At 36.3% G+C, this 15,294-nt stretch overlaps 1 protein-coding gene across 1 annotated transcript; it reads right to left on the bottom strand.

Moving 5' to 3' along the window:
* Positions 1-4,449: 4,449 nt before the first annotated feature.
* On the bottom strand, positions 4,450-15,243 carry afg3l2 (AFG3-like AAA ATPase 2). The gene is made up of 17 exons (XM_079819146.1): positions 15,034-15,243; positions 12,881-12,974; positions 12,705-12,785; positions 12,484-12,608; positions 11,721-11,873; positions 11,547-11,621; positions 9,486-9,610; positions 9,059-9,332; positions 8,826-8,963; positions 8,577-8,730; positions 8,272-8,379; positions 7,438-7,563; positions 7,234-7,344; positions 6,980-7,095; positions 6,691-6,891; positions 5,214-5,408; positions 4,450-5,092 (listed from the first exon to the last, which is right to left on the bottom strand). Exons 1-17 carry the CDS (start codon positions 15,124-15,126, stop codon positions 4,850-4,852), a joined length of 2,412 nt encoding a protein of 803 aa, XP_079675272.1. The 5' UTR covers positions 15,127-15,243; the 3' UTR covers positions 4,450-4,849.
* Between the last annotated feature and the right edge of the window lie 51 nt (positions 15,244-15,294).

Here is a 15,294-nt window from a genome sequence, read left to right as displayed (position 1 = left end):
ATTTATAATGTACGTTAGAATTCAAGATATTTTCATATATAATTGTAAACCAAAGTTAAAAAAATATTTGTAATATTTGCAGATTTCTTGTTACATCTGAAATTAGTTGCGGCATGTTTTAATGCTTTATACTTTCTAAAGGTGTAACAATGAATAGATAAGTATTGTAGTGTATTATAACTGGTTACAATTATTCATGGCAATATACAGTGCATTATAAGGTGCATTACAAGGCATATTTAATGCATTAAAATACTTTTATACTGCATTATTATATAAAGCAGAGGTACGCTTACCACTAGTGGTACTCAGGCTCCCTCTAGTGGTCCGCAGAGGAATCACTAAATTAAAGTCCCTGTAAAGGCAATTCTAAAATTTGTTTAGAAATGTATTGCTGAAACACGTTACAAAGACTGTGAACTGTGTAAAACTGTGGCTCGATGACGCACTGGAGCCACTGAGCCTGGCTCCTCCCACACTATAACTAGAGCACATTCGCGAGTTGTCACTAACGTTAGTTACTACAGTCTACAGTTAGCTAGTTATGCCTTCATCACGTAAATGCATATTACCTAGTTGCAATATTACAAATCAGCTTATAAAACAAAATCGATGATATCAAGAAGAGGTGGATTAATTTTGTGAACAGCTACCTTGATCACCAACACCTGCCTCTGCAGTCATCGTTTTACACCGGATAGTTTTACAAATGTTCATCGGAGACAACTGGGATTCACTGATGGTTCACTGCAGAATGGGGCCGAACCGACTATCATCCTCCCGTCCCGCCAACATCTGGTGCCATCGTTGGCAGTAGCCTACGTCTTGTGTGCTTACTGCAGCTTTCCCGAGAGTGGGCGTGGTCCCCAGCTGCTTATTTTTTTCAAGATTTTGCGTGGTGGTTTTTTTATTCATTCAAATTTGGCTGGGTGGTTAATAACTGAATTTTCTGTGGTGTGACAAACTCAGAACACATTTTTCATTTTGACTTTACAGGGACTTTAAATATAAATTAATGTTAAAACAATACTTTTAATTTTTACATTTAAGTACAGTACCGTTTTAATTTAACTTAGGTACAACAAATTTTTATTTAATAATTATTTAATTATTTTATTTACCTGTATGTAAGCACTGTGCAGTGTTAATGTACAAACTGTGTATTTACAATGTTAAAGTGGCTGACAACAATAAATATTCTTATTACGAATAAACTGCCTCGTTTTTGAACTGTGCAGAGCTGTAGCTGAATAGTTAGGCCTACTGTATTTTAATGTTGGTCATTATGCTGGTACGTGGAGAGCCAAATATTTTCTGAGGTGGTACTTGGTATAAAAAGTTTGAGAACCACTGATATAAAGGCTTTAAGTAAAGTGTTACCGGAAATACTGTGTGAAAATAGTGTTTCTACTTCAAAATTTCACATTTAATTCAGTGTAACTTTTTCCTTTGTGAAATTTACGAGCAATTTCTGAGTGAAAATTGTAAATCCATAACCATTTTTTTCAATGTAATTTCAGTTCTTAAACTTATTTCAGTTAGTTGCCAAGGCAAGATTTCTCATTTCCATCCAAAAGTTGTTCCATCTAAATTTTTATCAGCTTTATTTCCATAACTAAAAACTTGAATCGTTTTAGTTAAAGGAACACGCTGACTTTTTGGGACTTGAGCTTATTCACCGTATCCCCCAGAGTTAGATAAGTCCATACATACCATTCTCATCTCCGTGCGGGCCATTACTCTGTCTGAGGCACCCACCGCTAGCCTAGCTTAGCACAAAGACTGGAGATAAATGGCTCCAGCTAGCCTACTGCTCAATAAGTGATAAAATAACGCCAACATTTTGCTGTTGCTATGTTGTGATGTGTATAGTTACATCTTATCTAACTCTGGGGGATACAGTGAATAGGCTTAAGTCCCAAATAGTCGGCTTGTTCCTTTAACAATAACAACACAGACGTAAATATCTTCCAAACTGGCGGGGGCGGGGAGCAACAGTTTCCAGTTTATTTAGAATCCACTCCACATAACTAAAAAAAATACTTCAGTGAGGAAGGAATTGAGTTGTGAACGATTCTGAATGATTCACTTGTTGAGTCTGATTCAAAAGCTAACTAATGAGCGAGGGCGGTTTTGTGAATCTTTTTGCATGTCAAAAAAAAAAAAAAAACATTTTCACAAGAGTTGTTTTCAAAGCTTACCTATTCATCAGTTCTGACTGGATTTGTATTTTTTGTTGCTGTCTGGAGCCGTGGATAGCCTTGAAATCTAGACGCACCCTAGCGGCAGCAAATATAATTTGCAGCCAGGGCAGTCTAGCAACTCTCCGCTGGCTTGCGAGCTGGAAAAACCAAACTCTGGTCAGGCCAATCACATCGTGTATAGAGTCGGTGGGCGGGCTTAACATCATGACGGCAATTGCAGCGGTTCCGCGTGCTACTTGTAAACAAAGAATCTGGCGAACAGCGGTCTTTCGAACCGGCTTTGTCTGCGACTCTGGAAGACTTGTTGTTAAGCTTTTCTTTGAGAAAAGAACAAAGAACGGCACTGAAGTAATTCGTAAGAAAGGAAGATGTGTTCTGAGTTTTGCCAACCGGATACGGCGACAGTTTAATCTATCAACTAGCTCCGCTTCACCTTCTTCGTTGCTCTGGTTGGTTGTAGCGCTATCCTATTGCGTGCAGAGGGAATTTGAAAGACTACCGTTTATCCCGTCCCTCGGATTGAGCCCTGCCAATGGTGTGTTCCCAGACCCAACATCTTGATGTCTTGATGTGGGTCTGGCTTGTCAGGCTAGTGGATCTGTGCATCTCCTACCAATTTGAAGTCCATGCCCCAAATAAAACAAGCCATTTCATGCCACACAGAGGTATCAAGAAGTAAAGAAAAATCATTTGAAGTTTATGTAGATTTATTCAGGTTTTCTCGTTTTCAAAACCTTTTTCACAGAACAAAATACACATTTAGATGTAGCATCAAGCGATACCTGTTCTGTTTAAACCCTCAAAGCTTATTTGGATTTGTACTGTAGAATAAACACTGAATCTCAAAAACACACCTTCCTAAGCTCATCGTCAGCATAATGAACTACTTACTGCTCCTGCATTTGCGTATGTTTGCATCCTATTTCATTACAAATGCGACTGTTTCGAATGGAGCTACAGTTTAATCAATCTGTACCACAGAGAGCAGCTGCCTGGGCCATAAATGATCCAAATAAACTTCAAAAATCCAAATAAAGACATCAAAAATGACTGCTCTGTCATTCAATTAAAGGATGTGATCATAAACTGCATGAAATAACATGGAAGCCAAAAGCTGACACCCATAGCAGTGCAAATCTGTGAGAGAAAAGAGTGTTGGTTAACATGAGTGACTTTGTGCACTGTTTACAACATTCATGATCGTATATTTCAGTCTTTTAGACAGCCAGTATGCATACAGCACTGCAAAATGAACTTTCAGAAAGGTCACGAAATTGAGGCAGATTTGAACTGGAATCTTAATGTATAGAAAGAACAGAAAACACAACTTGTGCATGTCACTGAGGCAAAGCTTACAGGTTATGCAAGTTTCCTGTTAAACATCAAGATATACACCACCGGTCAAAAGTTTGAGAGCGGTAAGATTTTTAAATGTTTTTAAAGAAGTCTCTTCTGCTCACCAAGGCTGCATTCGTGTTATTAAAAATACAAAAAAGCTGTAATATTGTGAAATATTATTAAAATGTAAAATAACTGTTTTCTATTTGACTATATTTTCAAATGTAATTTATTCTTGTGATGCAAAGCTGAATTTCCAGCACCATTACTCCAGTCGTCAGTGTCACATGATCCTTCAGAAATCATTCTAATATGATGGTTTGCTGCGCAAGAAACATTTATGATTATTATCAATGTTGAATGCAGTTGTGTAAAAAAAAATGTTTTATGATTCTAATAGAAAGTTCAAAATAACAGCATTTATCAGATATAGAAAGCTTTTGCAACATTGTACTACCGTTCAAAAGTTTTGGTTCGGTAAGAATTATAATTTTTGGGGGGGGAAATAACTTAATACATCTATTCAGCAAGGATTCATTAAATGGATCAAGTGACAGTATAGAGATGTATGATGTTCCTAAAGCTTTATATTTCAGATAAATATTGTTCTTTTGAACTTTCTATTCATGAAATAATCCTGAAAAATCAAATCGGCATAGAATGATTTCTGAAGGATCATGTGACACTGAAGACTGGAGTAATGATGCTGAAATTTCAGCTTTGAATCACAGAAATATATAGCATTTTAAAATATTTCACAATAATACCGTTTTTGCTGTATTTTGGATCAAATAAATGCAGCCTTGGTGAGAAGAGACTTCTTTAAAAACATTTTTTAAATCTTACCGTTCTCAAACTTTTGACCGATATATATATATATATATATATATATATATATATATATATATATATATATATATATATATATATATAGTATGTCTTCTTGGTCATTGATAGGTAATATTGAAATGACTACAAAGCTACAGTGCTTTTGCCTGATTTTTTGACAAAGCGCTGATATGTCACATAAAATACACTTTACCTTCAAAAGAAGATTTTCTGAACCTTTTCAAAGCGGTTTCAATTTTGCTGAAACACAATAAACTTCTGCACATGAAAGCTTGTATTTCATTAACACCCTACTGAACACAATATAAGTCCAATGCTTTCTACCCAGTAAGAGCCCTTAAATCATGGCTCTCCTGAAGAGCAGGGTACTTGCCTCAGTGTCCGTCAGACAAGCGTTTCCCATGTCATAGTCATAAATAAGTGCGCTGACCCTTCAGGGTCACAGTGAACGGATGTCCTCAGAAGGGCATACCACCAGTGATCTGTCGGGCCACCTGCTCCTCCGTGCTCTCCTCCTTCTCGCTGCCGCGCTCCTTGTTCCAGTCCTTCAGGCCCTCTGGCAGTGATGTGTCCTCGTCCATGCTCCCTGTTCCCTCCACAAAATCTTCATATGTTGACTTTTCAGCAAACGGCCTTCGGCCCAGAAGCTCCACCATGTCGTTCTTATCCAGCACCTCCTTCTCCAGTAGACGCAGTGCCACCTAGTGGTGAAGAGGAGAATTGCTGTTGTTAAGTTTCACAGTTGCTCTCTGTACACAGTTCTTTTGACATGACCATGTGATAAAGAATCAATGTAAAATGCATTTATCCTGGTAACTGTACCTTCTCCACCTCAGCCTTCTTCTCAGCGAGCAGCTGATGTGTGCGCTCATAGGCCATGCCGATGAGGTTTCTGACCTCCGAGTCGATGAGGCGTGCCGTGGCCTCGCTGTAGGGCTTCTCCAGAACCATCTCTCCTTGTCGCGGCAGGTCGAATGACACCTGCCCCACCTTTTCATTCATGCCAAACTGCACAATCTGTAGACGGAAGAGTAACAGTTTTCAGCTGGGGTCTGTGATATATAAACATATCATAATTTCCCATCAACTTTATTACTTACATTTAGTTTTTTTTTTAATAAAAATATATATATATAAATATGAGAACATAAAAACAATGCAGTATGCAGTATGATTTTTGTTGTTGTTGAAAGAAGTGTGAAATATTTTTAAAATAACTTTTAACTTCAATATATTTTAAACTATTATTTATTCCTGTGATGGCAAAGCTGAATTGTCAGCATCATTACTCCAGTCTTTAGTGTCACATGATCCTTCAGAAATCATTCCAATATGATTATTTGCTGCTCAAGAAACATTTATGATTATTATCAATGGTGAAAACAGTTGTGCTGCTTAATATTTTTTGTGGAAACCCTGATTTTCCTTGATGAATAGAAAATTCAAAAGAACAACATTCCTTTTAACGGTTGTGTGTGTGTACATATATAATACATCAATTAGGGCTGTGCGATATTGAAGAAAAATGCGATATGCAATACCTTGTTAAATAATGCGATATGCGATACGATATCACTGTGTGTAAAATCTATTTAAATTATATTAAAACAAAATATTTAAAAACTGAGAATGATACCATTTATGTGTTTCACATTCTTTCTGGGGAAAGAAAGCATCGCTACAACTTCTGAAAGTGACCAGGAGTGTTTTAGCAAAAATTTATGTCACAAATCTGACAATATAATTTTAACATCAATGTTAACAAACAAAAAATGTAATGCCAATATTTAAATACCAAAAACTCTTTGCTTGACTTGGAAATATATAGTTATATCAACCTAAAATTTAACGTCAAGAACATCCAGGTAAACAAAGACACCTGAACTAGGGGTGGACCATTATTTTTGTTATTTTAATTGTACATTTGCGATTACATTTCGATAATTTCAATATATTGCACAGCCCTAACATCTATATATAGTGTATACCATGATTACTTGCTTTTTTTAAAGTTAATTGTGATTTTACAAGCACTGAAACTTGACTTTATATATACACTATATATACATTTGACTATATATTTTCCTGTCAAAATGCATTCTTTAATTCTTAAGTAATGAAAATAAAACTATATATCAAAAAGCTTTTATTGACATTTTTCAAACAAATTACAGAGATAGTAAAGAGATTTAATATAGAGATATTCCTATATGCAGTAAAACAGCAAAAAAAAAAAACCAAATCAAATTGATACCAATGATACTTTCCAATGATCAAATCAGATAAATGTGTGACCCACCTGTGCATAGGCACTCTGTGTCACCTTCTTCAGGTCATCCTGCGCCCCTGTGGTAATGCGGCCGAAAAAGATCTCCTCAGACACACGTCCACCCAATGTCATGCACATCCTGTCCAACAGCTGCTCCTTGGTGTACAAGTACTGCTCTTTAGGCAAATACTGGGCATAGCCCAAACCCTTCCCACGCGGGATGATGGACACCTGAAATGACCAATGATATGACTGAGTACACTGAAAAAGCAGTGCAGAATAGTATCATAGCATTAAAGTACAGGTGAGTAAGTTTTACTTTAAGCAAAGGGTCGGCGTGCTCAAGGAACCAGCCAGCTACAGCATGACCAGCCTCATGGTAAGCCACTGTCTTCTTCTCCTCTGGCTGCAGCACCTGTGTCTTCTTCTCAAGACCTAAACATGCAGAGAGCTTCTAATTATATGGACTTCACACCAAAGCTATGCATGCAGTCTAATATAGTAATATCACATTTTGCTATAAATATGTTAGAAATTAATGTGCGATTTTCTAATTTCACATCTGTCACTTACCCCCAATTACTCGTTCGATGGCTTGCTCAAAGTGTTTTTGGTTGATGGAGTCAGAAAGGTGACGGGCTGCAATTAGCGCAGCCTCGTTGCACACATTAGCGATGTCCGCACCTGTCAGAGAAAAATCCGTGAGCAGTGAAGCTCACTTTACAGCTCATAAACAACTTTTTATACAACTCAAATGTGTAAAAAGTCTTCACATGCCTGAAAAACCGGGTGTTAGAGCAGCCATTTTCCTTGCCAGAAGTTCTCTGTTCAAGTCTGCATTCAACTTCAGTGGTCTCAGATGGACTTTGAATATAGAGGCTCTGCCTTTGATATCCGGATGCCCTGCAATCATTATGAATTATATAAAATATACATTACCATTCAAAAGTTCTTTGAGTCTTTTTTTTTTCAGCAAGGATTCATTAAATTGATAGAGTGACAGAAAATACATTCATAATGTTACAAATGATTTCTATGTATATGCTGTTCTTTTGAACTTTCTATTCATCAAAGAATCCTGAATATTTCTGAATCATAATTTAAATTTACATGTATATATACACACACACATATATATATATAAATGTGTATATATTTATATATACACACACACATATACATATATGTGTGTGTGTGTAAAGCAACACAATAGTTTTCAACATTGATAATAGTAAATATTTCTTGACCAAATCAGCTTGTAGAGTAATGACTGCTGAAAATTCAGCTTTAAAATATATTAAAATGGAATTGTAATAATATTCCTCAATATTACTGCTTTTACTGTATTTTAAATTAAATGCAGCCTTGGTGTGCATTAGAGACTTTTCCAAAATATTTAAAAATATTAACGACCCCAAACATTTAAACAGTAGTGTATACTCATTTATAAAACAATGAAAATATTTTTGAGAGAAGAAATTCTTAAATTATGAGGAAATTGCTTTTTAATATGCTGCTATTTAAGTTTCCCCACAGTTCAAAGGACAACATTTTTAATCTACTATAACAAAAATATTTTTTTTTACATGGACAGGCGACAAATGCTCTTACCGATGTATATCTGTCTATCAAAACGCCCGGGCCTCATCAGAGCTGGATCTAGAATATCTGGTCTGTTGGTGCCTGCCAGCACTACAACATTGGTAGCAGTGTTAAACCCTATACAGGAGAGAAAGATACACATTTGCATATATAATTACATCACATCATTTGTATCAACAACTTTAAATATTGCTATGATCCTACACTTGAGACCAATAAAATGGATTACGATTTATGACCGTAAGAAATTATAACGTATAAGAGCATCTAAAATCAAAGCATTACTCAATTATGGAAACTACTGTTTTACAAACCATCCATCTCAACTAGTAACTGGTTGAGTGTGTTCTCTTGTTCACTCTGTCCACCGAAGTTGCCTCTGCCTCTCTTTCTTCCTACCGCATCGATCTCATCTATGAAGAGAATGCATGGGGCATTCTTCCGGGCTAATACAAAGAGATCCCGCACCTACCCAAAAAGAGAGCGCCACACTGTGAACTAAATTTGTTAGAAAGCATACTGAAGAACATAAAGCTCATAAAGGATACAGAAAAAGTGCTTACCCTGGCTGGCCCAACCCCTACAAACATCTCTAAGAACTCTGATCCATTCACAGTGATGAAGGGCACGTTGGCCTCTCCTGCAGTGGCTTTAGCTAGTAAAGTCTTTCCTGTGCCTGGGGGTCCAGTCAAAATAGCCCCCTAAACATGTAGATTTAACAGTCTGTTGAAATCTCAGTTCACTTTTACTAAATTACAAGCCAGTTACGCAATGCTATTTAAAAGTCTTGCGCTACCTTTGGAATCTTGGCACCCAAATCCTGGTACTGTTTTGGGTTCTTTAGGAAGTTAACAAATTCCATGATCTCCAACTTGGCCTCCTCACAGCCCGCCACATCCTTGAACTTGATGTCAATCTCGTCTCGTAGTACTTTGGCAGTGGTCTCACTGACGCTGAAAAGCCCACCCATTCCCCTCCCCGGCCGCCCTGCTCCGGCTGGCCCTCTCCTCAGCATGAACAGCAAGAACCCAATGATCAATACAGTGGGCAACATGCTAAGGAGGAACGACCTGAAAATGACAGAAGAATTAAAAAAACTAAATTGTACAGCATTTAAACCTCTGGTTTTACTATGTCCTCTCCTAAATATTTTTTGCCTTATTTTTACATTATCTCTGTAAAGCTTCCATTAGGAAATGTATATTGCACATTTAATATCTCACCCATCACTTTCTGTGGAGTAGACCACCGGCAGTCGGTTCTCTCCTTCAATTCCCATCTCTAGCTGAGCAGTCTCCAGGTTCCGCTCAAATGTGTCCACACTGCCGATGTTGAACCACACGTATTGCTGTTTGAGCAAGAATCACCAAGGTTGCATTTATTTATTTGCATTATTTTAATATATTTTAAAATGTAATTTATTCTTGTGATGTCAAAGCTGAATTTTCAGCAGCCATTACTTCAGTCTTCAGTGTGACACTGTTTTCAACAGTTGAGCTGCTTAATACATTTGTGAAAACTGATATCCTTTTTAAGGATTCTTTGATGAATAGAAATGTCTAAAGAACAGCATTTAAAACCCTCTGGTGCTCTTCGTTCAATTCTGACCGGAAAATTTTCTGTTTTGAAATTTTAAAAATCACTGCTTCATCGGAATGATATGAAACTTTGTGACTTTTATAGCATTAGGTATGTAAACACACAAAAAAATTGGGGTCATGATTCGAGCATGCTAATTGGTCGTAAAAAAAAAAAAGTAAATGACGGACCACAGGAAATGAATGGGAAACTGGCAAAAACGCAAAAATTCTCAGAATATTTCTGTGTACAATCTACAAATCGACTATTCTCTATTTTAACCTGAAATACGGCAATAATTAAAAAAACAAACAAAAAAATTACTTACATCTTTTTTTAAATAATTTTCAATGGCAAAAATAGACCATAATTATTGCATAAATATTAAAAAATACCATCAAATCATCTCAAAATACATAATTAAAAAGTATATCAAAAATATTATCGAAGAAAAATAAATTGCATTGGTTTAACTAGGGTGGAGGAAGTTTAATTTTTAGGTGTCCGGTCACTTATGACCGGGAAGACAACCAATGCAACCCCTAAACGAAGAGCACCAGAGGGTTAATGAAAATTGAAATCTTTTGTAACATAATAAGTGTCTTTATTGTCACTTTTGATCAATTGCTCAAATGCATCCTTGCTGAGTAAAAGTATTCATTTCTTTATCCACCTTATTCCTGACGAGCCGACTGCGTTTTGAGTTATGGGTGGCACTTCCGGTTTGGGGAACTTCCATTCAAAAAGACTGAAATGAATCATTTCAAATCATAAGGCAACGCAACAAATAAAGCTTATCCGTCAGTTTGACTGAATGAGATGTCACTTTTCCTTCATGGTTTATTTTCAGACATCATGATTATAACGTAACGCTTGGTATTTTAACGTGTAGAAGTACGTTATGAGTATTTGATATATTATATCAAGAATATCTATTCCGCTGCATTCTTTTTCCCTTTGTATTTCACTGTAATATGAAAAAGGTCAACATATACTACACATTTGTGGTCTGTTCTCCCGATTTAATTTACATATATCCCATTAATAATTAACTAGAATGCACAAAGAATCTCTCGTTTATCTCCTCAAATCCTAGCGTCTCTTTCCAGGTTTGTTTTCACAGGTAATTACAATCTGTCAAAATGACAGAAATCACTTTGAAATAGTTTCACGCAATGCTGAAGTTAATAAACATTTTTGATTAAGGTAACAGATGTTACATAATACAGATATTACTACAGTAATATTTAACCCGTTTGTTATTGCTGTGGAAAGATTTGTGCTTTTGGGGTTATTTATGGTCTGTTGGAAGTACCTTGATGATGTGTTTACACTTTTAAATGTCCTTTTAATGTTCGATGGTTGAAGAGTGAGTAGAATAATGTCATCTCATTGTATCCAGTATAAAAAAAAAAACCGTATTATTGCGTTCATAAAGCAAGTCTTTCACTGATTGTTTACAGTTTAACGGAAGTTACACCCATAATTCACACAAAGCATCATGGGGCGTAGGAATAAGGTGGATAACAAGAATCAAATCAAACAAGAATCTTACTGACGCCAAAATTTTGAATGGTAGTGTATGTCAGCTTTTAAATCTGTGCTGGCTGATAGGTAATATGTTTGATTATATGGCCACTGCCTTGGTTACCAATGACTATATAAAAATAATAAAAATAACTGTAAAATCCTCCAAAAGAACTCACCCCATCAACTGGAGTTTTACCAGGGGTAAATACAACTTTTACATATCGCTTGTTTACAACCTCCAGTCTGTCAACCTAGAAAAGATACAGTACATAACTTCACAGGTCAAAGTTCAAGTGTAGCTAGAAAGAAACAATATTAATTGAACATACGGATCAAATATTATTACATACCACTCCTTTAGCAAGGTAACCATTTACAAAGTCTTTCCAGGTGACCTCCCTTCCTCCATCTCGGAAGAAGAAATAATACGTGACAGCTGCCCAGAAGGCCGCTCCGCACAGGAAATACAAGCGAAACTCTTTATCATCCCAGGGCATATCACCCTGCATAAAAGTAGAGTAGACAGAAATAAGGGCCTGCGTTAAAAGTCTGAATGATATGGAAATTCACCCAATAATATCACGTTATTGATATTATTGTAAACGATTCATCCATGCATGTTTCATTATTTTAAAAAGCATGAAGTCATTTTTTTTGTTTGACCTTGTAATTCAAAATGTCATAACTCGATCTTCGGGTGAAACGGAAGACTTTTTAGTCCGCTTAAACACAACCTTTCGTCATCAACAACCGATGGACAGAATCAAATCCCTCTCTTTTTTGATAATCTTTTCACTTGGATATACAAAACAATACGAAAGAAAAGATCTGTCGCTGCTTCTGTTACATTGCAACTCTAAGAGTTATGAAGAGGAGCTATGGGGAAATACATGGTGCATTTCAAAATATTTTTCAAAACCATTTAAGTTTGAATTCATTTTTAAATCAATGAAAAATACAAATCAAAATAAAATGAATGTTGTAGTAAGATATGATTATCAAATAAAATAAGTACTTGGGGTAAATATAATGACATCTGCGTCAGTAAACAAGCTTTTTTAATGTTACACCAAGCCTAATATTAGAAATTATAATTACTACAAAATGTTTAACCTTTTGGAGACGGCTGTACCAAGTGGATTCATCTTTTCGCGCCCCTCTTTTTCCTCCTCCTGCTCCTCCTCCACTACTACTTCCACCTCCACCAGCTGTCTTCTGAGCATTGGTTGGTTTGGGCTCTGGATTCAAACAAACAGCATGATTATATCCTATGTGGCATAAATAAAATATAAAAAGCCAATTATCTTGCATTATAAGCTTATGAGAGATAATACCTTTGACTTCTGCTTTGGGTGGCTTGGCCTCACCGTTTTTTGGACCACCATTTTTATTATTAGGGAAGTATTTTTCAAATCCTTCAACGCAAGAAGATAAAATGCTATTAGCATAAGAGTCTAGGCCTGAATCAGCTTTAGGCACCTCAATGTCATAATTCATGTGATTTTCACACCTTTGGGAGGTTTGGAGCATAATCTTCTATAGGTGCCCAAGACCTGAGAGAGCAAGGATCTCCTGTCTAGGACGATTTGTCCTACACCCTGAACCTTCAAAAGCAAATACATTGAGATGATCAATATTCATAATCACAACTGCTGAACAACAGAAATTAAAAGATACTCAAGGGAACATTTTGGTCCTTCGGATTGCCACACTGGAGGTGTTCCTCAAATATTATGTTTCAAAGTCTTTTCTTGGTTTACTGAAAGAAGAGCGTGACGTTGACAGTGTTCATGTCGCTTGAAGGAACTTGCAGTTTACTGCCACTAGGGATGGGCGGATCGATCCTAGAGTATCGATACTTCCGATACTGGCATTGTATCGAAAGTATCGATTCTCACATTGAAATATCGATTCTATCTGGGATTTATTTTAAACAAGTGATTTTAGAATATGTTTATAATAGTAGTAGGCCGTATAGTATATAAATTAACTTATATATATGAACGTCAATGGGAACTATTTCTTCTTCCGCTGTGTCTGTGTTTATCATGTATTCATGTCAGTGGCACAGCGGTAAGCGCCACAATCTCTCAGCACACTCGGCACAGAATCGAGTGCATTGCTATGGTCGTGACTTGACTCATTGCACTCCAGTTAACAACGATGAAGCTTCATGTGACATTTGTCAACAAACAAGTCGCCATTGTGGCAATACCACAAACATGACAAAGCATCTAAAAGTTAAACACCCTAAAGAGCATGAAGTAGTACAGCTGAGCCGAGCAGAGAAGGTAACACAGTCACGACCCTAATGATCTTCTGGCTTGAGGCAGAGTTCTTTAGCAGAATCCTTTCAGAGGCAGGCATTATCCAGGTACCAAGTGATGATTACATGAATTAAATTATTTGAATAAAATAGTCTAGTCACATTTATTTATATATGCTTTAGACCTATACAATACAGATTGTTTCAGATATGAAGATTAAATACAGTATTTCATGAAGAATATACTGATTATAATAACTTACTGGACATTTTAATTTAAATAGTAGGATTTTAATTTTTTTCATTAGCCTATATCTTTTTATATTAGGCTACTTTTTGTTTATTTACTTTTACAATTTGTTTATTAAATAAATTATAGTTTAACCTGGGAAAGATTTACTAACATAAATTATTTATGCCTGTAACACAGCCTTATGTATTATATTTTAGATGATTTCAGTGCAAATCACAGACATTATTTTTCTTTTTTCAAAAGCAAGAGAGTTGATCAGAAACCGGTTCAAGAGGAACATTTTCATCATGCTCTTGTTCCATCACAAAAACCTTTTTGGGGAAAAAAATGTAGAAACTGGTTTGTGTGACGTTATATTTTTGTTATATAAATTGTTAAATGTTTATTTGATTAATAATGTTCAGTCCTTTTAAATAAATGTAACAAAAAAAGGAGTAATGTCTATTGCTGTTTATTTAATATTAATTACGATGGCTTTCAAAATGCATTATAAAATCATTCAAATTAAAATATTTAAAGTATCGTTATCAGTATCGATATCGGCGATACTGGTCTTGAAAGTACTTGGTATCGGATCGAAAAGAAAATGATTGGTATCGCCCATCCCTACTGCCACTCTTAAGGTTCTCTAGAGGGTTTGCCAGTGAAGCTCAAATGCCTGAAGTATCTTTTCAGTGTAAAAGCACTTTTAAAGATTATCTCGTTTGTAATGTTAGCCCATTTGTGCCTACTATTTTCAACAGATACTATGAAAACAAGCAGTGAAATGCCAACAAGGTTCTGAATTGTTTTTTCTATCTATAATAACAATGTTTACACAAATTACTGAAAAATTAGATAAGCAATGCCGAGCCATCAACAGCACAGACTGTTGTTTTGGACGCTGTCTTCGTTAGATTTGACTGTATAACAGATTTAATGTGAAGAACTGTGACATAACAACAGCTAAACGTGTTACCCAACGCAATGTCACACAGGCCGACCGTTGTTTACTATCGATCTCTCCGGCAGCAGACAAGACAAACCGATGACACGAACGATAAACTAAGCATTTGTAATATCAGAACACAGCATATAGTGAAGGGGGTGATGCGTTCATGGATGATGAAAGATCCAGAGAAATACAGTCAAGCTGCACATTTACCGATTGCACGCGGTTTGTTGATCTGACATTTGGCAGCAGAGCGTGGAGAAGAGTCCTGCAGCCTCTTGACAGATGCAGATATCGGTGTGCCATTATGGCACTGTGCGCCTGTCACTCTGATCAATACACAAAACAAGACATCGGACGAAAAGTTTTGACAACATGAACTTGAAATTGACTGCAGTCCATTGCGATGCACTTCCGGTGCACGCTGGTGACGCACTGTAAATATCTATGGTTAACCCTCTGTGGTCTGGTTTC

This window comes from Gobio gobio (genome assembly GCF_949357685.1).
Source record: "Gobio gobio genome assembly, chromosome: 6".
Classification (NCBI taxonomy): domain Eukaryota; kingdom Metazoa; phylum Chordata; class Actinopteri; order Cypriniformes; family Gobionidae; genus Gobio; species Gobio gobio.
This window is presented reverse-complemented; position numbering and strand designations above follow the sequence as displayed.

What these genes read in the sequence shown, in the direction of transcription:
- afg3l2 (XM_079819146.1), bottom strand. Translation starts at nt 15,126, where the DNA reads ATGGCACACCGATATCTGCATCTGTCAAGAGGCTGCAGGACTCTTCTC. An exon ending in TACTCCACAGAAAGTGATGG is followed by an intron (nt 9,333 to 9,485) that starts GTGAGATATTAA and finishes TGTCATTTTCAG; the next exon opens with GTCGTTCCTCCTTAGCATGT. An exon ending in TGATAGACAGATATACATCG is followed by an intron (nt 7,564 to 8,271) that starts GTAAGAGCATTT and finishes TAATGATTGCAG; the next exon opens with GGCATCCGGATATCAAAGGC.